Source organism: Asterias amurensis, chromosome 14, assembly GCF_032118995.1.
Source record: "Asterias amurensis chromosome 14, ASM3211899v1".
In the NCBI taxonomy this organism is placed as follows: Eukaryota; Metazoa; Echinodermata; class Asteroidea; order Forcipulatida; family Asteriidae; genus Asterias; species Asterias amurensis.
Genome location: NC_092661.1, coordinates 4,233,710 through 4,261,054, shown reverse-complemented (window position 1 = coordinate 4,261,054; position 27,345 = coordinate 4,233,710). Strand labels below are relative to the sequence as shown.

The 27,345-nt window shown below is 38.8% G+C and overlaps 2 protein-coding genes across 2 annotated transcripts in view; one reads left to right on the top strand and one right to left on the bottom strand.

Moving 5' to 3' along the window:
- LOC139947256 (profilin-4-like) overlaps positions 1–27,345 on the top strand; it is an 82,285-nt gene that overhangs the window by 13,474 nt on the left and 41,466 nt on the right. The window contains exon 2 of the mRNA XM_071945145.1: positions 1,056–1,116. Coding sequence (XP_071801246.1) covers positions 1,114–1,116 — 3 coding nt within the window. The 5' untranslated portion in view covers positions 1,056–1,113. The remainder of the gene's footprint in view (positions 1–1,055; positions 1,117–27,345) is intronic.
- Positions 21–18,803, bottom strand: LOC139947258 (nuclear receptor subfamily 2 group E member 1-like). The gene is made up of 7 exons (XM_071945147.1): positions 18,558–18,803; positions 7,214–7,447; positions 3,945–4,222; positions 3,174–3,311; positions 2,122–2,218; positions 1,380–1,529; positions 21–942 (listed from the first exon to the last, which is right to left on the bottom strand). The coding sequence occupies exons 1-7, from the start codon at positions 18,583–18,585 to the stop codon at positions 695–697; spliced, it is 1,173 nt and encodes a 390-aa protein (XP_071801248.1). The 5' UTR covers positions 18,586–18,803; the 3' UTR covers positions 21–694.

Sequence of the window (27,345 nt, the reverse complement as noted above, 5' to 3'; positions counted from 1 at the left end):
AAAAAAGAACAATTCGAGTTTAGATTATGTCCTATCATTGACAAGAAGACCTCAGTAGTTACACCTTCGAATAACTAATGATTTACAATTATTTACAAACTATTTTGTACATTTTTTATTGACAAGTTTCCAAACTTGGACCAAGTCACTTATTAAACAAGATTTGTACAGTCTTGTTACGTCATCACAATCGCACCACAAGAGGGCAGTCATTTTAAACAGATTATTCTTGTTACGTCATCATTGTGTCTCCATCTCAGAGGGTCACTCGTCTTCAATCAGCTAGTCACGCAGTCCCATTTTCTTCAAGTTAAAGTTTCCAGCATCAGAATTCAGATTAGACTTGTATATCAGTCGTTTCTATATAAGACTATTGCATGAGATTGTGGATTCACCATCTTTGATAGAGCATGGCACAAGCCCACAATGGACACTGACATCCTGGGTCGTAATCTCCATAACGCAACACCATTGGATCACGGCCCGATGTTATGGTTGACTCCCGTATTCTCTTTACAAGTCGCTCCATCCGTCACCTAATGTAATAGCTCAGAATACCTGAACTTTGTGCAAAGCTCTGATGAGTATGTGGACTGACATAGAGCCTACGGTGTGCCTGAAAAACAGCTGTCGATATGGTTGACTCCCCTTAGACTCTCTTCCAGTCGCTTCATCCACCACCTAATGTCATAGCTCAGAATTCCTGCACTTTGTGCAAATCTCTGATGAGTCTGTGGACTGGCATGGAGCCTACAGTGTGCCTGAAAAACAGCTGCTCTAGAGTGCTCCCACGTATCGCCCTCAACGACGGAAGGAGGAGAAGCAGCTTGCCGAAACGGAAAGGCTGCGACGGGTGCCGAAGGGAGATGTATTTGTTGAGAGTTAACTGCGACTGGTCTTGGAGGTTAGCTATTGCCGGGACGTCATCAAGGCCTGGAGCATCTGTTTGAAAACAAAGTCGTCACAATTCGTAAATTTAGAAGCTGCGGTATCTTTTTAATCGTACATTGTTCTATTCTTTAAATTATTCGTTTGTTTCTATATGTTCCATCCAGGCATGCGTAGCCAGTTTCATCGTAAACGAATGGTGTCGGTAGGCCTATAGTAACAGCAATGGTAAGTTCCACCATTTGATTTTTGTTTTATTTCATGTAATATAAAACTGTGAAGTTTATTGACCTATATAGGATTCGAGGCATTGCATGGTGAGGTATCAATATTATATGGTTTGCGAATAACACCGTGTGTGTATCTACTTGACGTACTAGAGACTATCAGTTCTTTTATTGTGTGGTTTTGTGTGTAACGCTTATCAAAAACCGTCAGATAAATAGCTACATGTTTTCCTCGGCTCATGAAGCTCTTTTGAAAAGAATTACCTGCTTTGAACATCAATATTCCCTTGAGACATGCATATTCAGTAGCATCTACTTGAAGGTGATGGAGTTTAGCTATGATTTCTTGCAACACGTGCATTTCGCTGGTAACCGCTGCGAGTTTCTCGGGCGCAGTGTTCTCTGACGTCAGACCTGCATAGGAAATAAAAAACATCGCGTTATAATTAAAAACCTGATACCTCCTCTATTTTGGACGCTAGGTGGCAGCAGACTTACCAGGTAAATTTACTGTTCTCTGTAAACACTGTGGTCAGGCTCAAAGCTACGTTGACATTTTATCCCCGGGTAAGTCTGCTGCCACCTAGCTTTCCAAAGTCTCCAATTTACAAGCCCACACACAATAATTCAAAGATACGTGTCTTCTTATGATAATGGTTAAAACGTAACGCACACAAGTTGTTGATTTAAGGGTGAAAATGAAAATCAAACTTTCCCGCTGAATTATAATACAAACAAAATGGTGGCCAGTGAAAATATTTTTCCATCTTGACGTCATGCCCAAAGTAAAATGCCCCACAAGGCAGCAGGTTTGTCTGACCAAATGAGCCACAACAATGATGTCAAAGCTACCCGAACGCACCGGGTGAGGCCTGATGGGTCGACCCAGGGAAGCTAAATCAAACGTACCTAATTATTAATTCAGTTGTTTCTTGATTTGACTTCATGTTCTTGTTTAAATGGCCATGATTGATCATGAAAAACAACAATAAAGTTGGCCACTTACCAGCCGCAGTCATCAGCGATTGGCTATCGATAGTGAGTTGCCACTGTGCCGCGCCTAGAATAAATAATTCCCGCCATCCATCGGCGAGTAAGACGAGCTGCACAAATAAAAATGATCAGATATCAGTAATGTATGAAGCTTTGTTTTTATGTGGGATATTATTAGGAAGTTACTTCTACAATTCGGTGTCACAATCGCTGTATCGAATGAACGCAGCTAACGAAACGATGTATCCTGCTGTTCGTCACAGCGGCGTTCTTGCTGCACTGGTAAAATGAATTGAAAATGAATGGTTGAATTGAATTGAAAATGGTAAACATGTGGGTATAACTATGTGTAGATCTCTTTCGGGAGGATTGGACCGTTGGCTTAGAGAAAAGGAGCTATTGTTTTATGCTGATAGAACTTATTTGAATTAAACCTGTATCTTCAGATAGGAGTTTGGTGTAGATTGTTTCTGCCGGGGGCCTCTAGCTTTATTTCCGTTGGGCTGCCATAGAGGGACCTTGTGAGCAATAAGTTGTCGTTGGTTGTTGTGTTGGGTATTTGTTTTTGTTTTGTGCCAGTTTGTTGATAAATATACCCAATAATATAGAACAACAATAGAATATAATTTTGTTTTTCTTTATTGATTGTTGATATAAGAATATTGTACGCAATGCTTTGTGAACAGTCTGTTGCTGGAGATTATGTGCCCTAAAGGCGAATGTGTGTACATGTTTTGTCCTGTAGCGCCCTCTGTTGACTCAACCTCCCTCAGATCATTACCAAGCATGGGACATGACACAAGAACCAGGGCAAAATCTATTATGACACCGGAAAGGAAACATCGTCAAGGGGAGGATTTCGAAGGGAGGAGGGATTGTGAAGGAATCGAACAGCACGATGCATTCTTGAACTCAAAAGCACCACCGCACTCGTGCGCTACAAAGACCACTTTTAGGGGGCACTTTGATTTGAAAATTACAAAATAATGGAAAAATTAAAACCTATACATCAAAAAGGGAGGCACACACACACACAAACACAACAGTCTCCCATAGTAAACGAACCTGTTCTCTTTCCGGGAGGCTGCCGAATGCTGGTACATTCTTAGCCCATCTGATGCTCATGAAGAGCAGTCTAGCCGCCATCTCACACACTGCTTCTACGCCGGTAGATATGGGTCGAACGGCCTGGTGGTGATGGTACTACAAACAGAAATCAAGACAAACTCAAGTTATATACCTTTTTATTTCAAAGTCACAGAGTTCCGAAAACTATAAAAAGTCACAAATGCAAGGAAACAAAATTAACAGCCTCAGTTTGTAATCATAAGGTCACACAATTATTAGAAAAATAGTGTTGTACTTGTTGGCACCAAAACAACCAATTTATTATGGGGGATGTTTTATTTATTCGAAAGTTTGCGAACAAGTTTGGTCAGAACATCTATTACTACGATTAAATGGTATGCTGAACATGCCAACCATTCAGCCGACCATGCAAAACCAGTGTGGTTTATTTATCAACAATGAAAGTATTAAAGCCGTCTTTCCTCATCGAAGATTTGCTTTGAGTAAGCTTGTATTAAGCTTTGGACGTGCCACCCGACTTGTTCGCGTTTTTGAGCCCTACTGTTTGTCTGTTTTCCTATTTTCTGAAGAATTCCTTTGTGGGGTCCAAGTTGAATACAAGGAGGATTCGATCGTGCCTGTGTGATCAAGACCCCACAAGGGCCTGTGTGAAAAGCCTTACTCTACCCCCATCGGCTTGAATTGGTACATTGAAATAAATGTTCTCTTATCACGTTAAAAGAATTGTGAACAGCCTTTTTTACTTACACGAGGGACAGGCTGGCAGAGGCTGAGCGGGTTTAAACCAGGCGCTACGCCGTGAAACGGAAAATTCACCGGGCCCATGGTCGGACCTCCGCACGTTGGCTCTACGCCGTTGACTGCACCGAAGAACGGGTGGAAATACGCCGGGCTGTGAGGCGAGTAGCCGGGGCTGATGGGGTGCCCTACAAGCTCGGACGACGGCGAGATGTGAGCGTCTCGGAGGTAGAGCGCCATGTGTTTACGGAGAGTGGAGTTTCGAGGACCTCTCTCGTGTTGCACAGCTATTGAACAGACAAACAAACACAAATACATAAGAACTAAAGAACTGAATATACAAAAAGAAGTGTATATAATTAAATTCATATAAAAACAAACATGCGTTAATAACCATACTATTTGTACTGGCGTTATTATTCGTTAACTTATTTTTCATCCTCTTTCGTTTTTGGTGGCCAGTAAATTTTATTGTTCAACACTGAACTCAAATCTCTAAATTAATTATGTAATTACTCATACTTTTGTGTCTCTTTTCTTTGTTTTCCTTTCTTGAAACTAAATCAAAATAAGTGGACGAAACACACTCTTGTTCTTAATATGTTTTGATGAATTTGATCTGAAATATTAGTTTATTTGATGAGGCAAAGGGTTTGTTGACAAATGAAACTATGCTAAACACAAGCGGCATGTTTCCAAGATGTAAGCCATATGGAAAGGTTTGCAGTAACACCATGTAATGACAATCTCTAAATTAGTTTGGGTGGTTCTGCTGAAAAAACCGCTAGATTCAACTCGACGTTTCGATCAGTATGCTCTGGAGAAAACTGCAAGCCATAAAAAGATGTAAGCCATAGTTTCAAAAAGGTCCGTCAATGTATCAATTTCACCTTGACGTTCGAGCTATCGATACAATGTCAATATTTAATTGATATTAATTTGTTGTAGACTTTGAGTTAATATTACACAACCAGCAGTTGTTTATTGGTTTCCCTTGTCCAGACAATCTGACCCTCTTATGAACTGACCATGGTCAGTCGATCATGCTCAACCGTCTGACGAAGCGATCTACGGCCACTCAATCCCAACTCACACCAGCCTCCTCGAAACCTCTTACTCTCTGACCATATGACACAATTAAAGGCTATCCTTTTCATAAACTCACTTCAGGAAACCAACAACAAAAAGCTGCTCTTCTGCTTTGCGCCTTTCAATGCAACCAGACACATCTATTGTTCTGCTTTTCCTTTTTTAACAAATCAGGAAAAAAACTTGAGTTTTGAGGACCATCAAAACTCGAGACTCTTCAATTTTGTTTTCTGGCTCTCTGTGCTGAGATTTGTTTTTCGTTATCGGGGTAAAAGACAAGTGTTGCTCAAGCTGCAACACAGGATGTGAGAAAAGTGGCTCAAAAACCAGTAACTTGTTTTGACGAATTGCTCATTTTGAAACGTCTGTTGTCAAAAGCTGAGGGGATGGATAGAGTCGGTTTCCCAGACACTCTGCTTGGCACCAGCTGTAAGCTAGAATTCGTGAGTGGATATTTTCTGAGCAGTTATTCATTTTTTTGAAAAGAGACCCAAAACAGAAAACTTATTTTGACGATTTTCTCATTTTGAAACGGCTGTTGTCAAAAGCTGAAAAAGAGATTCTAATAATTGGGTTGTCCAGGACAGGCACGTGGCTTCTATATAGAACCGATTCAACTAGATAATAACTTCCTTCCATCGTATCACATTCACCGTCATTCACTGTCATTCACCGTCATTCAATGTCTTCGTAATGGACGTGATCGCATTACATGTTCAATTGCAAACCTATTGTTTTTCTTTGTTGATGCCCATCCGTCTATCCATCTGCCTGACTGTAAATCAGCCCACCAACCCACTCTAACTGCGCATGACAATACGTAATGCACTATTGATGATGTAATCAATCCCATTCGCCCCCTCCCCAACACCCATCTAAACACCTTCAACATTTCCGTTTTAATTTCCCCATTCATTGTTATCCCACCACTACTTCCATCTCTTCCTAAAAACCTCCTCTTTCAGACGGTCACGTTCCTCTACGTGGCCCTCCTCATCATTTTTTTTTTCTCCTCCTGAAGACGAGCAGAATATACTGTTCGAAACGTCGTCGAGACCAAACCGGCTCTTTTCAGTGCCCACACTCCCTCAAAAGACACATAATTACGGGTTGTACCCGCAAGTTTACTACTATAGTTTGTTTCACTAATGTGCCTTTATTGATCCTCTCCTTAGTAGATATGTGTACTTTATGTTAAAGGAACACGTTGCCTTGGATCGGACGAGTTGGTCAAAACAAAAGCGTTTGTAACCATTTTTTATAAAATGCATATGGTTGGAAAGATGTTTTAAAAGTAGAATACAATGATCCACACAAGTTTGCCTCGAAATTGCGTGGTTTTCCTTCTACTGTGCGAACTAACATGGTCGGCCATTTATGGGAGTCACAATTTTGACCCCCATAAATGGCCGACGTGTTAGTCGACGAGGTAAAAGGAAAACCACGCAATTTCGAGGCATGTTTGTGTGGATCATTGTATTCTACTTTTACAACATCTTTCTACCCATATGCATTTTATAAAAAACGGTTCAAACGCTTTTCAAAGACCAACTCGACCGATCCAAGGCAACGTGTTCCTTTAAAAGCAGTGGACACTATTGGTAATTACTCAAAATAATTATCAGCATAAAACCTCACTTTGTAATGAGTATTGGGGAGAGGTTGATAGTATAAAACATTGTAAGAAAAGGCTCCTTCTGAAGTGACGTAGTTTTCGAGAAAGAAGTAATTTTCCACGAATTTGATTTCGAGACCTCAAGTTTAGAATTTGAGGTCTCGAAATCAAGCATCTGAAAGCACACAATTTCGTGTGACCAGGGTGTTTTTTCTTTCATTATTAACTCGAAACTTGGACGACCGATTGGGCTCAAACTTTCACAGGTTTGTTATTTTATGCATGTTGAGATACACCAAGTGAGAAGACTGGTCTTTGACAATTACCAATAGTGTCCACTGTCTTTAATGCTTTTTTACTGTTCGGGAAGTCATGTAAGAGTCTCGTGTTGTCCTTCTTTGTTTTTATATTATTTGTGGTATTTCCCTCCTTGTTAGCTTTTTAATCATTGTCTAAATTTGTTTTGCGCTCGTGTACATTTTATGAAATAAGCGCAGTATAAATAATAAATAATTATATATTATTATTGTTCTAAGTTGAGATTGAATTCAATATGAATTACGTCTTAACATACCGTCTTTGTTCATGTCCACCTGGACGCACTTCTTCAACCGGCACGCCCTGCACTGGTTACGGTGCGTCTTGTCGATGGGACACGGTCCACGTCCCCGGTTCTTGCATACGTAGGTTCGATTCCTCCTGATGCTTCGCTTGAAGAACCCACTGCAGCCGTCGCAGGCGTAGACACCGTAGTGCTTGCCGGAGCTACGGTCACCACACACCTTGCATGGTATGTCTAAGATGCGACCTTTAATAGGAAAGAGAGATGAGCATAGTTCATAATTTCATTTTCTAACTGCTGCCTTAACGGTCTGAAACAGGCAAACCATGCGCTTCGCCGTGAAAACAAAACAAGAACAAGAACAGCAAGAACAGCAACAACGACACCAACAACAACAAAACTAACAACAGCAGCAACACAGCAACAACAACAACACCAACAGCTCCACCAAATTTGACAACGTAAAAAAAAAGTCAAAAATTACGTCTGCTTTAAAGGATTTGGGTACTTTTTCAAAATTTCCATAGATTTACATTAAACTTACAGGGTTTGAAGATAATGATAGTGGAAAGCTTCCCTTCAAATAGGACTTACTGAGCTGCTGTGGTTTTTGAGAAATGAGTAAAACAATGTCATGAAAATACGTTTGTAAATGCTTAAAATAGTTTTGGTCTCATGAGACCAAAATTGTTTTCATGACATTGTTTTACTCATTTCTTAAAAACTACAGCACCACAGCACGTAATATTTTCAGGGAAGCTTTCTACTATCATTATCTTCAAACTGTGTAAGTTTAGTGTAAATCTGTGGACATTGTGTTTTTTGTCCTACAAAAAGTACATACACCCTTTAAATACGGGTCTGCACATTTCTTTCACCCTAATGTACATTATATTCAGTGAAAAAAAGCGGTAACTTCGACATCTTTAATGACAAATAAAATTCCTCTTTGAATTGTTGACACTTAATGACGTCATGTTTCAAACATCGCTCTGAAAAAGTCTCAAACACAATGGTCATTCCAACCATTTTTAAAGTGAGTCTAGAAACTTATAAATTTTCCCAGTTTTCATGAGGAATCTATATCTTTTGGAAAATGAGTCATCACAAAATTTAATTTGACCTTAGAGCCCCTCTTTAAAGGTAGAGTTCAAAATTTTGATTTAAGGTCCAGACAGTTGAATATGGGTCATTGACCCAAAACATACAACTCCTCTATAAGCTTAAGCTCCATCAACCAAATAATAACACGCAAAAGAAAACCTTAATTGTGAGGCATTTCCACTAAGAAATATAAATTTCAAATTTTAAGAACAGCCTTCAAAAAATGTCTACTCTAGAATTTAAAAGGAAGACGTGCGCTTATCTGAGCAGGAGTGACAATAGAGTCTTCCCTCGTTTGAATTTGTTTCTATAGTAATCGTATGATGATACCATACACGCATATCGATTCCAGTTAGTCAAACAAACTCTTTTGAAAAATTATCGATTAATTGTAATCGGGGCTCTTACGAATACAAAGGAAGCTCCAGGACAAGATTAATTCTTTTCGGTGGGTGATATTTGAGGCAATAAACTCTCATAGTATCGAATAACACAACCTTTGACTGGATATTCTTAGGGCACTCATGTAGGAATTGTTAAGGGAAATAACATCATTATGTCAGTACGTGAAAATTAATCAAACAGGGGGTAAGGGTATATGGGTCAAAATTATAATGAAAAGTGTCGACTGCTGATGGAAAAGGGAAGACGAAGTGAATTGTGTGTGATTTGGGATGAGTTTCAATTAAATTATCGATTGAAGATTGTATTTCAAGATGATTGTGGTTAGCTTTAAGAAATTGAATATCTCCTAAAAATAAATTGTAGAAAATGTTGGAAATTGATTAAAATCGTTACTTATCGTTACTAATCAAAATTATATTTTCTTGGATGTGGGTGATTCGTGATTTGTTGATGTTTGTTTTCGAGCGGGGTTATGCTATCTTTTATAGGTGTACTTTTTCTTATACTGGGCACTGCAATTTGTGTGAGTCGATCTGGTTTGTAGTCTGTTTTTTAATTTGATTTCATTCTGATTGACTTATTTAATTATAATGTTTATAGTTTTGCTGCGGTTCGCTACTGTTGTGAGGTTAATCCGGATGATTTGATTTGATTTGGTTTCACTGAATTAAAAAATCTCCTGTGTCCGAATCGCCTTATATTCCGCATAATTTCATTCCATTCCAGTTTAATTTTTGTCTGGTTTTGCAGCTATAGATTCTCAGAAAAGCAAACTTAACCACTGTATTAGCCAATAATCCAATGGAGAGAAAACAATTAATAAGTTACAATAAATAAGTATTTAACAATCTTTATCAATGTTCGTGTACGTACATGATAAGTTATCGTGTACATACACGTTAAGTTTGGACGTACTATGTACGTACAAGATAAGGTTTTGGACTTTGTACGTACAAGATAAGTGGATGTACACGATAAGTTGTCGTGTATGTAGAGAGGAACACAAATTATTCATGTTGCGGCAATACGCTTCCGTAAAAGAGGGATTATTATTTGATATTATGTAAACTCACACAATAAGGAACTATTTTGCAGCCTTAATCAAACACTGTGAAGAAAAAAACACAGATGAAAACTTTTGATTTACATCACAATCCACATTTTCGGTGAAAAAAAATACCTTGAAAATTATTTTATAATAGGTAAATTCACATAATAATGCAGACATGAATTCTACAGACTGAATTATCTCGTTCTGTAAAAAAAATCATATGGTACAACATTTTAATTTCATCACAATCCCACCACGAGCTACATCTGACATCACTAACAGCCCCATTTTCACCGTTGATCCCAAAATTAAAGCCACCATTACAACACAAAGGCGTCCACTCTAACAATCCCACGGCATCGTGATTGACGGCATAAAGAAGGGATTTGGACACCCATTCAACCACTTAATCGTAACAACTTGAGAAGCAGACAAAAAAGCATGTTTCCAAAATAGACATCTGTGATTTTGAGAAGCGATTAAAACGTTCAGTGTTTACCACGGACTTCTGAGGACACTGTGACACCTTGCGTCAAATTAAAGGCACTATTGGTAATTAGTCAAAATAGTTGTTAGCATAAAAACTTACTTGGTAACAAGCAATGGAGAGCTGTTGATAGTATAAAACATTGCGAGAAACGGCTCCCTCTGAAGTAACGTAGTTTTTGAGAAAGAAGTAATTTCTCAGTAAAATATTTGAAATTATTTCGAGACCTAACGCGTGAGGTCTCGAAATCAATCATCTGAAAGCACACAACTTTAGTGTGACAGGGTTTTTTTTCTTCCGTTATTATCTCGCAACTTCGAGGACAAATTGATTTTCAAATTTTCACAAGTTTGTTATTTTGTGCATTATGTTGATATACACCAAGTGAGAAGACTGGTCTTTGACAATTACCAAAGGTGTCCAGTGTCTTTAACTCACAACGTTGTCCGGAGTTCCTCTTTACAAAATCAGCGAAAGAGTGAGAGAGCACAAAAACGGGTGTTTGAGATTAGGGAACCCCTGCCGGAAATCCTCAAATCACAAGATTACACTTTCTCGTGGGAATTGGATAAAATCTTTTATACCCAAACCATAATTCCCATGAATTAATTGACCAGCTTAAAACCCCGCTGTTCGATCTGCTAAATCCCGTCAAACACCGTAAACAACCGGCCTAAGAAAAAAAAAAGTTATTACTTGCCAATCATAAGAACCGTGTTAATTAAGCCAGGGAACAAGAAAATGTTTTGACACTTTCAAGTGGTTGGGCCTTGGAATGCTTTTTTTCTTCTTCTTTCTATCTTCAACAACTGATTTGGAGTTGGTTGGGGTTACAATAGCCCTGGTGTTGCACCACGGTGTGTAAAGACCGGGTACAAGCTGCGACAGTCAGCCGTGTTTGACTATTCAGCCCGCCGGATTTTCTTCAACTGAAGCCCCGCTGTTTTCCCGCTGTTTCCCCGCTGTTTCTCCTTGTCCGTGGACCATGTGAACACACCATCCAGCCTGTCTCAGACGTATTTTGGAATCAACCACACAAAACCCACTTAAGACGTTACTTTTGATGTAACAAACTTTTCAATCTCTTATGGGTGGTTGTTTTTCTATTTAAGAAAGCTGTGTGAGAGACCATTCTCAGAGTGTTTAACATGATCTTTGTGTGTTACTTGAAGTGATTTTTTTTTTGTAACTTCAATGGGACGAAGACGGAGGAGGCAGATGGAGAGGGGGTTCAAATCTCACCACCCCAGGTCTATGACCTAAAGGGGAGGGAGGGGTGACCTAATGGTGACCTGAAGTAGGGGAATGACCGCACACAGGGGACACACTCCCCAGGACATGGTCACGTGTTCGTAGTCGCACTTTTGACCGCTATGGCGTTGACCTTTGGCTGCTGGTGGACTGAGGCGGGGTGAATGACTCCTGTCTGCTTGGCCATTACAAAATTGAAAATATTTCGACCAGACAGCCATGATTTTCCCGCCAATTTAAACAAACGCCCCCAACAAACAAACAAACAAACAAACAAACAAACAAACAAACAAACAAACAAACAAACAAACATTCAACAAACACAAGAACAACCAATAAGTGTAAACATGTTGTACAACTGGTATCCCATTAAGGGCGTATCCGCGGCTGGTAGAAAGGGGACTCATAAATTACTCAACTTTACACGATGAGGCTGATATCCATGGAAAAAGTCTAACCAAATACGCCTACATTAGTCTGAAATTTGTTTTAATTAACACAAACAAATTGTGACCAGGTGAGCACAAATCATGGAGATTTGCCCCGCCCCCAACCATCCCCTTCCTCCCCACCTCTCGTGATTTGCCGTTACACTTGCATTTGAAAATGGTTGTTACTCTGTTAACTTCTACATATTTACCAAAAAGTACACACACATAAAATACACACATACACTGTATTAGTGCCATTTCATTTAGACCACAGCGCTCTGGTATATGTTTATCCTTTTGTGGGAAAACTCAAAGGTCTCGCAGCAATCGCAGTTTCTGTCGCATGGCACGGTAGCTGTTTGTCTTGATAAAAACTTTCAGTCAGTCTTCTTATTATGTCATCACCACAACAAGTATCGATCTAACATACAAGGTGAATTTAGAACAGCGTCTGTGTGCTAATATGACACAGATACCATCGTCCGTGGCCTGTTTGTTCCCGTTTTGACAAACTGGCGAGATATTAACTTTAATTTCAGTCAATATTGTCTACCAAAGTGTCCATGAAGATTTGTTCCTTCGCTCTATGCACTGAACTTATGGCAACCTCGTTTGAAATTAAAGACGAACATTTTGTGGGTCACAATAATTGGTGCGATGATTGGAAAGGTGGGTGTATACGGGAGAAATATTGTGTGCAGGTTTTTGTTCAAATTAAAAACATGAGACATCTTACATTGTTGGCTTATGCCCTAAGGTATTTCTAAGGGAAAACTAAAAATATAGATTTAAAAAAAACATAGGAAAACATCAAGGCCCTATTTTATAAAGCGGTTGAAAGACAAAATACAGCATAACAAAAGTATGCTTAAAGACACTGGACACTATTGGTAATTGTCAAAGACCAGACTTCTCACTTGGTGTATCTCAACATATGCATAAAATAACAAACCTGTGAAAATTTGAGCTCAATCGGTCGTCGAAGTTGCGAGATAATAATGAAAGAAAAAAAAACACCCTTATCACACTAAGTTGTGTGCTTTTAGATGGTTGATTTCGAGACCTCAAATTCTAAACTTGAGGTCTCGAAATAAAATTCGTGGAAAAACACTTCTTTCTCGGAAACTATGTCACTTTAAAGGGAGCCGTTTCTCACAATGTTGTATACCATCAACCTCTCCCCATTACTCATTACCAAGTAAAGTTTTAAGCTAATAGTTATGTTGAGTAGTTGCCAATAGTGTCCACTGCCTTTAACAGAGTAAGGTAAACTACAATGCCACATGTACAATTTGTGACTGTACCCTGATGCTAGAGATTTTTGAAGCCATATTTTCTGCTTAAAGGCAGTGGACACTATTGGTAACTACTCAAAATAATTTTTAGCTTACAAACTGACTTCGTAACGAGTAATGGAGAGCTGTTGATAGTTTTAAAAATTGTGAGAAACGGCTCCCTCTGAAGTAACGTATTTCGAATAAGAAGTTATTTTTATAAATTTTATTTTTTTTAAAGTCTCGAAATCAAGCATCTGAAAGCACACAACTTCGTGAGTCGAGGGTGTTTTTCTTTCATTATTATCTCGCAGCTTCGAAAACCAATTGAGCTCAAATTTTCACAGGTTTGTTATTTTATGCATATTATGTTGAGATTTGAGTAACTACCACTGCCTTTAATAGTATACGCAAATTTGTGATTTGTTTCATAGCAGAGAAAAAAAATAATGTCTAGTCTGTTTAATTTTAGAACTGGCTTTGTCATTATAAAAAGGCCACTCGGTATAATATTAGACTAGAGACTACACTGAAATTACCACATCTTGAAAAAGGTCCCTTCTTTGTCAGAAAGTGATAATTAACTGTGTGTCATTCATGCCAAACAATAATCCAGAACAGAAAAACATAACTCTAATTAAAAATCATACTATAAATATTTCATTGTCAATGTCAAATTTTTATGACAAAAGAAATCTTGCTGTGTTTGTAAACCGCAAGGGCGTTGTTGAAACGTCCATTCAGTTTTCGTCATTAAGGCAATATTAATTAAACAATAAATATCTGGCTTCTTAGCAATTAGACTATTCTGTTGTCCTGTTAGTGCGGATGTACCATTGTTATCGTAACAAAGGGAAACTGTTTTTTCATTTATCCACTTGTCTGAATTCGCCGTACCGGAATGGCTTATACGTTGGTATGTTTGTATTGAAATTGCACGGACTGATTTTCGCCGAATATTGTAAAAACATATTTTCTCAGGACGAATTTTGACAGACGATGCTGTTTCAAAACGGAAAAAAAAATACTTGAATAAACATTCGCATTTTTACCACAGACTATGCACCAAATGCATTATAACATATGCATAATTATGAATAAAAAAGAATTGTGCTAAAAGTGATACACCACTAGGGATAATGACTGGGTAAATATGTAATTATTTTCGGGTTGAACAAGGGGAAAATAAATGTCAGTATTATGATAAAGGTAGACACCTATGCTTGGAATGACGGAACGTTAAAGGCAGTTCACACTATTGGTAATTACTCAAAATAACTTATAGCATAAAACCTTTCTCGATCACGAGTAATGGGGAGCTGTTGATGGTATAAAACATCGTGAGAAACACGTCCCTCTGAAGTGCCATAATTTTCCACGAATTTGATTTCGAGAACTCAGATTTAGAATTTGAGGTCTCGAAATCAGCATCTGAAAGCTACTGCCATAATTTTGTCCAAAATCTTCACTCCCATCCCATAGATTCTCCCTCCCTCACCATCCCACCCACCGTCTAAAACCCATCCCACCCTCCTTAATAACATCATCAATGTTATCTTATTCCTTTTGTCCTACCCATCACTTCGTGTTGACTTCTCAAGTCCTACCGCGCATTGTTCACCGGGATTGAAACGCAGAATTGACGGCGGGTGACTTTAACGATCACCGTCGACCCTAATTCCTCTCCCGGAGGAAAAATCATGCACGCTGACTTAAGGAATCCTTTCATATCCCGACCAGAGTGTTGACTTAGTTTACTTATTTAATTGCTTTGCCGTCACTTCCTTTAAAGGAAGTGTCGACTTTTAAAATGATTTTGGCCTGGCTTTCTGTATGTGTATGTCTGTCGTTTGGTTGTTAGTGTTGAAGTTATACATTAAATTTTGTCGGGTTGATTTTGTTGATTATGGGATTTTTTTTTTTAATAAATACAAATTTCATTCACTTCTCCAAGTGGTTTAAATTTAGTTATCTATATATCTATATTTATTTAATTGTTTTCAACTTATACCTGTGTAAATGGCAGATATCCGCTGTTGGATATCGAATAAATAAATAAATAAATACATAAATAAAACATTAATAGAGCAAATATGAACAAACAAAATTCCCAAATGCCACAATAAAAATCTAGGTCACCATGGAGGCAGACGCTCCCTTAATCTCTTAACTTTGTTGTTTATTTTAAAATGATATGATACACGTTAATAGCGGATATCCGATGTCGAGTATCAAATGAACAAATAAATAAATAAATGAAAATAAAGTATAGAATATCATAGAGTAAGTGAGAATATACTCAACAACTAACAGCCTCCAATACACAGTAAATATTTCAGTCACTATAATGAGAATATACTCAACAACTAACAGCCTCCAATACACAGTAAATATTTCAGTCACTATAGAGGCAGACAGCTCCTTTAACATATCTCCACTTTGTTGATTGGCTCATAGTTAGAAGTGTTTGGTCATCAAACACACACACACACACACAATGACGTCTAGTCGGGACAACCCAAGACAATTAAACCCCTAATCCCTACTAATCCGATCACACACAAAGCCCTTAATCGAAACTAACTGTACCCCGTTATGAATCCTATAATTGGGGTACGGTTCCAAACACACTGCAGATCATTATTAATAGAGCAGAATTAATAGCTGGGCGTTCTCGTACATTGAATGGGCGTTTGACAATTGACTGACTAGACAGTTGAAGATCTTATATCATTGATTGCCTTGGAGGGTGTTCACACGACGGCAAGTTGACTTGGGTCCTTTGCTCAATTTTAGCATGGTTTCAAAACGTAGCAATATTTGACAATTTTTTCAAGAAGACTAGGACAGTAGACAAAATTGCTAGATGTTGTAAAAACTTAAACATACATGCTACAATGTAGCAAATGACCCTTGCTAAATTGATCTCGTGTGAAAGGGGCTAACAAGGCACTGGACACTATTTGTAATTACTCAAAATAATTTTTAGCGTGAAAGCTTACTTGGTAACAAACAATGGAGAGCTGTTGATAGGAATAATATAAGACATTGTGAGGAACGGCTCCCTCTGAAGAAACGTTGTTTTTGAGAAAGAGGTAGTTTTTTTTGTAATTACTCAAAATAATTGTTAGCATAAAACCTTACTTGGTAACGAGCAATGGAGAGCGGTTTATAGTATTGTGAGAAACGGCTCCCTCTGAAGAAACAAAGACAGAGGTAATTTCTCACTCAAAAATTAATAATCAAATACTTCAGCTTAAGCCTTTTATATTGTGCACCTGCTTAAAGCACACAAATTATGCACCAAGGGTGATTTTTCTCACTAATTATCAATCTTATACTAGAACCACTTTTTTCAAATGATTTCATAACCGAAACAAACATTGTAGCCTATATGGAAACCTAAAGACAAAACAGCTGTTTTCGAAGACACTTGACACTATTGGTTATTGTCAAAGACCAGTCTTCACAGTTGGTGTATCTCAACATATGAATAAAATAACAAACCTGTGAAAATTTGAGCTCAATCGGTCGTCGAAGTTGCGAGATAAGAATGAAAGAAAAAACACCTTGTCACACGAAGTTGCGCGCTTTCAGATATTTGATTTCGAGACCTCAAATTCTAAATCTGAGGTCTCGAAATTAACTTCGTGGAAAATTGCTTCTCTCTCGAAACCTACATTACTTCAGATGGAGCCGTTTCTGACAATTTTTGTATACTATTAACCTTTCCCCATTACTCGTTACCAAGAAAGGTTTTATGCCAATAATTATTTTGAGTAATTACAAACAGTGTCCACTGCTAAGGACATTATTGTGTATGCCGAAACTTTGCGTGTATGGTTTTTCACTTTTTTTTTCTCTCTTTTTTTAAAATTTTTTTTAATGAATAACGGTTAATCACACAAACTGTGAGCACTATTTTGTAAGCTCTACCAATCCTGAATAACACTTTTAAATGGATATCAGACATGTCACTATATGCAAGATTATGTATGGATACGCTGAATTTTTAAATTATTGTGGCTTCAGAATATAGAAAAACTACACATGATATCAGAAGAATTTTAAAATGTGAACTCGGGTTTCGCTGCTTGGAAAATAGGGCAAACTCAATCTAGAAATTTCCAGGAGAAGGCATGTATCATTAAAATTGTGAATGAAACTATGTCTAACAATTTTTGCTATACATCTCAACAAGTGACACACTTAATATTCTACCAGTGCGTAATACAGTAATCATTGCTCAATGCTGAATATAACGTACCTCAAATAAGTGAACAGTGAGTTAACAAAAACTGCAATATTTGAGAACAATTTTCCTTAACCACGTTTTGATTATGCTGACTTGGTGTTGGTATGAAAGTAGAAAATGTGTCGACTGGTGCTCAATTTACAACTAGGGCACTGTAATCAAGTTATTGAGGTTTTCTGGAATAATTGCTCATGTTGCTTTTTTATTGACACTGGCTGGTCTGTAGTTCTTTAACTTCCACTAATGTATGTTACAAAGGCACTGGACACATTTGGTTTGGTAGTTATCAAAGACCAGTCTTCGCACTTGGTGTATATGCATACAATAAACAAATCTTTGACAATGTTGGCTAAATTGGTCATTGAAGTTGCAAGAGAATAATGATTATGAAAGAAAAATAACACCATTGTTTCACAAAAACTAATGTGTTTGCTTTGAGATGCCAAATAAAAGGGCTAAAATATGTTATTTCAATGAGAAATTACTTCCTTTTTCTCAAACACTACAGAGGGAGCTGTCTCTCACAAAGTTTTATACTATCAACAGCTTTCCGTTGCTCGTTAGATTAACTTAAATGCATTTATAAAGTGCTTTAACACTTTTTCAAAACGCCGTACAGTCAAAAAGCATTAACATGCAGGATAAAAACATGAGCTGAAAGAGCTATATGGTTTTAACATATACAACAGTTAAAAAAAGAAGCAACAATTTAGTACAAAAAAAAACTTATCAAGTAAGTTTTCATGCTAGCAATTAACTTGAGTTAATTACCAATAACGTCCAGTTTCTTTCAAGACAATGCCATATATTTTAAATGCGTATTCATATCTGAAAACAAAAACTTCCCTTTCAGGTGATTTGCTAATTGGAAAATAACAAATTAGAGAGATCAGTGTTTTTAATCCTCTTCGATCGTGTAATCCGCTAAATACTTGTCAACAGCGTTTTCTTTTCAAACTTAATTGTTGTAATGACTTGCAATAGCCTGTGATTGCGTCGAATTTCCATAATAAGTAAAGATTACATTACGTTTACAACACCTCCTGATTTGTAAATGATACTTTGAGTGATGTACGAAGGTTTTGTTTTGTTACTTACTTGACGTGGTCCCAACCTTGCTGCTCATGTCGACTGTCGCCTGCAGCTTTTCCCGTCTCCAATTCGAAAAAGGAACAATACAAAAGAGAAATTTCAGCAGTACAGGCTAATCCTAGCCGCCAGGCAAGGGCACTGGGTGACTCGAGAGTAGCGGAACGCGGTCCCCCGGTCAAAAGCGTCCACAACACGGCGTCGTGTTACGAGCGAATTGCGCCCCCTCGATCCCTGCTCCACGTTAGTTGCTGACGTCCGCTTGCCTTCTTAACCGGCTGTACCTCAACTGTCTAGCCCCAGGCAGTTCAACTGGAAGCTTATAATGAGGTATTTGCTAGGGGGCTTTTGTGGGCTTTACACCATGTAAAGCTCTCGTGATGTAAAAAAAAAAAACTGTGAACAGGACGCCCCAGGGTGCCGTACAAAAAAACCAACAGCACTCCTCCCACTTTTGGTACACAAACCGGTGAGGCTGTGGACAAAAATGAGCAGACGACACAATGCTCGCTTTCTGATTGGCCAGTCGCTTTTTGTAAATATCTTCAGTGAGTGAAATGCTGCTGGTGGTGGTGACTGTAAAAGCAAAGGGTTTAGTTTAACTTTCATGATGAAATGTATCACCCTCAAAGCGTGTATTGTGATCGTCATTTATTTGTCATTATATTGTTTCTATACTGTCATTAGCGTTAGACTGTCTCTCTTTAAATCACGGTTTTAATACCCCACGGAGCGTTTTGAATAATATTCACATGTTTCTTGCTCTATGGTACACCACTACATTACACGCAAGTGGAGCATCCTTTACAGTACAACCATTAAAGGAACTGGACACTTTTGGTAATTACTCAAAAGAATTGTTAGCGCAACAACTTGATTGCAGTAACGAGCAATGGAGAGCTGTTGATAGTATAAAACATTGTGAGAAACGGCTCCCTTGGAAGTAGCGTAGTATTTGAGAAAGTAGTTATTTATTACTTGAATACATTCGAGACCTCAGCTCTGAAAGCACACAACTTGTATTTTTCTTTCCATTATTCTCGACGACCAAAATGTTCACAGGTTTGTTATTTCATGCATACGTTGGCACCAAGTAAGAATACTGGTCTTTGACAATTACCAATTACCAATTGTTTTTTTCCTAGCATTTCGATTCTGGGTTGTGGTAATTGGTCCACTGTTCTTAAGGGCAAGGGCACACCAGTGTGCTAAGCGCAACCATTGAACTGATGATGCTAAGTTGAGCTCATTAATTTGGATTAATTATTTTGTCTGTTCTATAAAATGTTAACATTTGCTTTTGTATTGCCAAGAAAATTAGCATTCTGAACATCGTATAAACTTCGAACTTCATATTTGGTATATTCAATCGTGACGTCATGATTATGGCATTGGATATTAAAATACACTAATTAAAAATAATTAAAAAAATTCGTATTGTCAAAACTTGATGGCACTGGACACCTTTAGTAATTGTCAAAGACTAGTCTTCTCACTTCGTGTATCACTTAGTGTACACAAACATGAAATAACAAACCTGTGAAAATTTGAACTCAATTTGTCACTGAAGTTGCCAGAGAATAATGGAAGAAAAACACCCTGTCGCACAAGTTTTGTGTTTTCAGATGCTTGAATTCGAAACCTCGGATGAGGTTCAAATATTAATTTAGTGGGAGATTACCTCTTTCTCAAAAACTACGTTACTTCAGAGTGAGCCGTTTCTCACAATGTTTTATACCATCAGCAGCTCTCGGTTACTCCATTGCTCAAGTAAGGTTTTATGCTAACATTTATTTTTAGTAATTACCAATATTATCCAGTGGCTATATAACACCAAGAAGTAAATTTTGAAACTGTACCTAAATGTTGTAAATGCTAATTCCTGTATCGGTATCATGACAACACCAATGGTGTGCATTTAAACACCCAGGGTCTTTGTAGTGTTCATATGTTGATCAGTTTTTCGAGTTGATCGAGTTTGCATGACAAGCTCCGAATAAAGTGGTGTTTTTTCAAAAGACGCTGATCCAAGCAAATAATAAATATTAGCGAATAAAACTGCATGAACCTGCGATTCCTTTTAATTAATACAAAATATTTCCCATTGTCTTCTGCTGATAAATACTTAATTGGAAACAAGATCCCCATGTCTTAATCTCACAGCTCCCGACCCAAGAATCTTAACCAAGCAATCGTCTCGTTTCAATTAAAGTTCAAGTCAGGCCCACGGCCCTCGCTTGTTAAGGGTTTAACATCAACGACTATCTATTTGCATTAAAGGCACTGGACGCGTTTTGGTGACATTGTCAAAGACCAGAGGTGGATTTCACAAAGAGTTAAGACTAGTCTTATCTCGAGTTAGAATGAGTTACTCCTCCTTAGTTAGGACTAGCCTTTAGTTTTGATTAACTCCTTAAAGGCAGTGGACACTATTGGCAATTACTCAAAATAGTTATTGGCATAAAACCTTTCTTGGTGACGAGTAATGGGGAGAGGTTGATGGTATAAAACATTTTGAGAAACGGCTCCCGGTTTCCACGAACTTGATTTCGAGACCTCAGATTTAGAACTTAAGGTCTCGAAATCAACCATCAACACGCACACAACTTCGTGTGACAAGGGTTATTTTTCTTTCATTATTATCTCGCAACTTCGATGACCGATTGAGCTAAAATTTTCACAGGTTTGTTATTTATGGATATGTTGAGATACACCGAGTGAGAAGACTGGTCTTTGACAATTACCAATATCGGCCAGTGTCTTTAAGAATAACTAGTCCTTAAATAAGGACTATCTGTGTGAAATAGACGACTGTATTCTCACTTGGTTTATCCCAACATATGCATAAAATAACAAACCAATCGAAAAAATTGACTCAATTGGTCATCGAAGTTGCAATAGAATACTAAAAGAATAACACCCTTGCTGCACAAGTTCGTGTGTTTTCAGATGCCTAATGAAGGGTTGCAGGTCTGCTGAAGTCTGTAATTAATTGAGTTGTAAATTACCTCTTTCTCAAAAAAATAAACGTGACTTTCAGAAGGAGCCGTTTCTAACAATATTTTATACTATCAACAGCTCTCTGTTTCTCGTTACCAGGTAACTTTTAATAAGCTAACACTTAATTCGAGTAATTAACAATGGTGTCCAGTGCCTTTAATACTCCCAAAACCTCTTCCCTAAAAAAAAAACCCAAAGAAGTCAGCCATCACGACGTGCAATCGTGCCATGCGCCAGGGTCAAATGTACTTCTACATTATCGTCTTTTTAGTACAGCCACTCCGAGAAGGCAAACAAGTTAGTGGCGTGGAGGGGCCCCCGTGTTATGGCGTTTGTTGTCGGCGTAGCCCGGGCCTGGGGTTTGCCCACTTGTGCACGCGTTGTTCTCCCCCTTCCCCTTCTGAACCAATCCCCCTGGCACCCGAAAGAAGCTTCGGTGTGGCTGTGCCAATGTTTCATTCACACATCACGTAGTAGTCCTAGGCCTTCCCTTCAATGGGAAAGCTGCACAGCTCCTTGCCCTTCCAATGCTAGTCCAAACCCCTGCGTTTTGTCATATCACCACGCTGAACGTCCACCAAGCAAAAAAGGAAAAAAAACGCCAGTTAAACAGTCGTTGTCTAATGTCTAGGGCGGGACAAGTAAATATTTTGTGATTGCGGTTTTATTTCGCTGCCTCGCAGAGAGCCAGTCCTCAAACATCACTTCTCTTCTAACCAGATTTTGAAGTGCTCTGTGAATTGCCAAGCATGCCCTTATGTGACAATGAGAATCCCTCGCCCATCTGAGTGGTTTATAAGTACAATCATAAGATGAAACTCTTGAAAATGATAATGAAATAATATTGAGAGATCTATGGAGCAATTCTTGAGGATCACCCGAGCCGATTCAGAGGGCAGGTGGTGAGGGTGGGTAGGGCGAAACCCTAGGGTAGATTGGCTTACACTGGCCGTGTATTATCTTGGACACTGGTCTGGTGTCGACACCAAAAGGTTATGATGTCAGGCTTCTCTCATTTCTTGACCCAGAACGACTAGCCAAATATTACTGATTCTTTGGCCATCTGGGGCAAAAAGTACCACCGATACAGCTGAACCGTGTAGCCTGTAGAAGTTGATGTTTCTTTGTAGCTCATTGTGTCCAAAATATGGTCACCATTTTGCGTTATCGTTGTGTCCAAAATATGGTCACCATTTTGCGTTTCGATTTGCCTGACCTAACTGTGCTCACATTATGGCCAAACTTTAACTAAGTGACCAGCCGAGAGCAGGGCCCAATTTCACAGAGCTACTTTAGTATTCGATCTTTGGTGGCGGGCTAGTGCTGGAAGAGAGGCTCTTACCGGGGGTGGGGTCAGGTCCTTCCCTGTGACCCTTATAGTTACACCACATGTGTGTTGTCCTAAGTTAAAACATGTTAAGCATAAGTTTCATGCTTACCGTATAACCCTGACTCATTCGCGAGATTCTCGCCTCGGACCGTTCCCAGTCTACCTTCTTTTTATGGCTACAGCATATTGCCCCACCTAATCGGCTACCTCTCCTACGTTATAAACCTGTATGAACATGTTTATGTAATACAGCTTACTTTTAGAAATTTCATGAGTCGTCACATTTTTGGGGAAAAAAGTGGAAATCACAGTCAAATGTTTTCAGGAGAGTCGCGTAACACGTTGAACATGCTAAAACAAAACCGTCTCTTGAGACGGATGTTATTTTTTCGTGGCATTGTTTTACCCATTATTTGAAGACTACAACTCCTCAGCAAGCTTTCATTCATCATTATCTTCAAACCGTGTGAGTTTAATGTAAGTCTGTTGACATTGTGTTTTGGTCCAACAAAAGTTACCAAACCACTTAAAGGCGGCACTGGACACATGGATAATTGCACAAAAGAAAATTATAGCAGAAAAATCTACTTGGTAAAAGAGCAATGGGTTAGAGCTGATAATAGAATAATATTTTGAGAAACGGCTCCTTCAAAATAAACGTAGTTTTTTTTTTTGTTTTTTTTTTTTGGGGGGGGGGTCTGATAAAAGACCAGGTCTGAAGCCTGTAGGCATCTGGAAGCACACACATTAATTGTGCGACAAGAGTGTTTTGATTTATAATTATTTTGAAACTTGGATGAAAATTGAGTCCACTTTTTTACAGATTCGTAATCTTATGTTATGATACACTAAGTGGGAATACTGAGTTTTGGCAATGAAGGTGTCAAGTACCTTTAACACGTCAAGAATTAATAGAGTTTGTGCAATAACGCACTCTTAAAAGGAACAATACTACTACAACCTTTTCCGGGTTGTAGACTTCGGTTTTGATGTGTGCACACAAAAAAAACAAGGTAAAACGGGAAATTTTAGTTGGGCTGCCTATTAGGTTTCGTTAACCACAGATTTGCAAGATAATAGAAGATAAATAAACAGCGAGTAATTAAATAGAATTAAGGGACTAGGGTACATGGAATGCAGGTAACGGCACGTCCAAAACAATAGCTTGGACTTTGGCCTATTTTTTCCTTTTCATCGGGTGTTCAGAGTTCCAATGAACTGTCAAAAGTAGGGTTTTCCCTTTCATCGAAGTAGGACTAGCATTGCCTCCGCCGTCAACTTTCATTCTTATGTACTCATAATTAGACCTACACTGCCTGTTATTCCCGGCCCAGATTCGTGGCCAGATCTAGGTCTCTTTTTAAAAGGGATCCTCTATTTTCTGTCAAAAGTTTCGCTTGCCAGCCTGGCTTAGCGACTCCGAAACTACAGTGACAATGCGGAGTGACGGTTAGCCCCCCTAACTTTCCCCCGCGGGAGTATTGTGGTCGCGGAGGCTGTACGCGTTTTTTGACGGGGCAAGTCCGGGCTGTCAAACAGGGTGCTGTCAAGCAGGGCAGTGCTGGGTGGGGCGGGACACCCCATTTCACGGCACCTGGTCAAACACATTATGATTGACAGCCAGATGTTTTTTGGCGCAGAACTGAAAGGCTGTTCTACATTTTACTGTTCTCAATTTGTCCCCCCGTTGTTTTGGTAAAAATGGATGACACAGTTTTTCATTCACACTTGGGAGTTTTTTTTTTAAAGAGATGAATTTGTTATGTTAGTTCACTGAATTGTCAAAATTTAGGTCATACCGGACAGTAGCGTCAGTGTCGGAAACAAGTGCCTTGTTAAATTAGCTATTATTAATCGATTGTACACAAGTGAAATTAATTTTTATCTGGGTATTTATATGCTGATGAAAGTGGTTGACATAAATGATACGAGTAATTCATTGTGAATGAGGCAACGACCATTAATATAGGAACTGGACACTATTGGTAATTACTCAAAGAAATTATTAGTTTTAAAGACAAAGCTTCAAATTTTCTAGAACAGACAAATTAAGTCCAATTTAATGAGCTAAACGAATCATCAGTCTGCGCTTAGCACACTGGTACAACCTTGCCCCTGAAGGCAGTGGACACTATTGGTAATTACTCAAAATAATTATTAGCATAAAAACTAACTTGGTTACAAGCAATGGAGAGCTGTTGATAGTATACAACATTGTGAGAAACGGCTTCCTCTGAAGTAACATAGTTTTTGAGAAAGAGGTAATTTCTCACTCAAATAATATTAAAGACTTCAGCTGAAGCCTTTTTATTGTATGCATCTGAAAGCACACAAAGTAATGCAACAAGGGTGTTTTTTTCTTTTTTTATTCTCTTGAAAATTTGATGGCCAGTTGAGCTCGCAAACCAAATACACAGCTATTAAAAAGTAGACGATACACACATTGTGACATTAAATTAAATACAGTTGCAAAATACAATACCCCACACAAACTTCTATGGGTTTGCTTAAAGGCAGTGGACACAATTGGTGATCACTTAAAATATTTATTATCATAAAACCTTACTTGGTAACGAGTATTAGGGAGCTGTTGAAAGTATAAAACATTGTGAGAAGCGGCTTCCTCTGAAGTAACGTAGTTTTCGAGAAAGAAGTAATTTTCCACGAACTTGATTCCGAGACCTCAGAATTAGATTTCGGGGTATCGAAATCAGGCATCTGAAAGCAAACAACCTTGTGTGGCAAGGGTGTCTTTTCTTTCATTATTATCTCACAACTTCGATGACCAATTGAGCTCAAATTTTCACAGGTTTGTTATTTTTTATATATGTTGGGATACACAACGACAGAAGACTGGTATTTGACAATAGCAGAAACATGTACCATACTCGTAGTATGTTTATAGCCGCCGACTGTTTTCATATCTTAAGTGGAAAAAGATAGCAACATTTTCTGGTCGGGACAGCAGTGATAGTATGCAAAGTATACATCAAACTAATTCCGCATAAGATCGTCCATATAGAACCAAAATGGCGGCCACCATAGTTGAATCATCCAAATAATTTGCATCAGCAAGATCGCCACGCAGAACCAAAATGGCGGCCACCATATATTGAGGCATACAAGCCCGTATCCCATTTCCTCTATCAATTGCTAGAATGTCAAACCCCCCAAAAACCAATGCAGTCATCGTAAAGGTGTGAACGCATTAAAACAGACCTGCTCTGTTTTGAAAACACCGAAGTTAAGGAAACGTGTTATTTTGAGGACACCGTACTGTAGTGAATTTCCTTCTTGAAGCTTGTTTTGTAAAAAAAAAAAAAAAATGACATTGAAAGCTTTATTGTCAGGATAAGACCCTTATGCCTAAAAGCCATAAATTACGGTCGAATCAAGTGCAAAGCTACACGGTAGCCCTTGTTTGGCTAGCCATTTAACATTTACCGAGTCGCTCAATTCCCCCAGCGTCTTCCAGCGGACAAAGGGGGGTCGAACGCCGGCTGGGGGACCCCTTGACTGTCATCGAATCCGTAGACAAACATGAATTTAAACAGCATAAAAATGTGTTTAAAAACGCACAAATATATAGAGCTTTTGTGACACTAATTGTGGGGTGAGACTGTGGGCTTGATAAAGGGTTTTTGGGTTTGAAGGACGGGATGTCCCCGAGGGTAGGCGATTTTCGGCTTCCCGTACCGGGCCCCGTACGGGAACAACGTGCCGTGAGTACGGCCGGGCCTGGTAGTAGTAAGATGGGGGTCGTGAAATGCGTTGTGCTGTCGACACCATGTTGCAGTGCGCTTGCGGGTCTGACGGGAAATGGGGGCAGGGCCTAATTTAGTATACCATGTAAGCATGAAAACTTGCTTAGAAAGGTGTTAAAACAACATGGTTGTTTTTATGATGCAGGTTTTATAATATTCGCAGCATCTGATAGGTCGAGATGTACTTTCGGCATATTATTCTATAACGGCCCTTTTCGAAACTACGGCTAGTGCAGGCTTGGGCTTGGAAGCCGCATAAGAAATTACACATTCCCAATTAATAACTGACGCAACCTATGCCAAAGCCGAAGCCCAATCCGCGGTTTCGAAAAAAACCTTTACATATTTATAAAAAATTATTGCACTGCCGTAAGACGCATTGAACCCATCTTAGTTTAGGACAAGTTATTAAGTCCTAACTCGAGATAGGATTAATCCTAGCGTTTCGTGAAATCGACTGCAGGTCACAAAAAGATCCGTGGTAAATGCCCTGGGGTCGATTTCACAAAGGTAGTCCTAACTTAGGACTAGTCCTAGGCAATGCTAAGAGATAGGACTAGTCCTAAGTTAGAACCAGTAACTCATCCTAACTTAGGACTGGTCCTATCTCTTAGCATTGCCGAGGACTAGTCCTAAGTTAGGACTACCTTTGTGAAATCAGGGGTTGTGTAGGAAAATGGTATTGGGGGGGGGGGAGATGTGA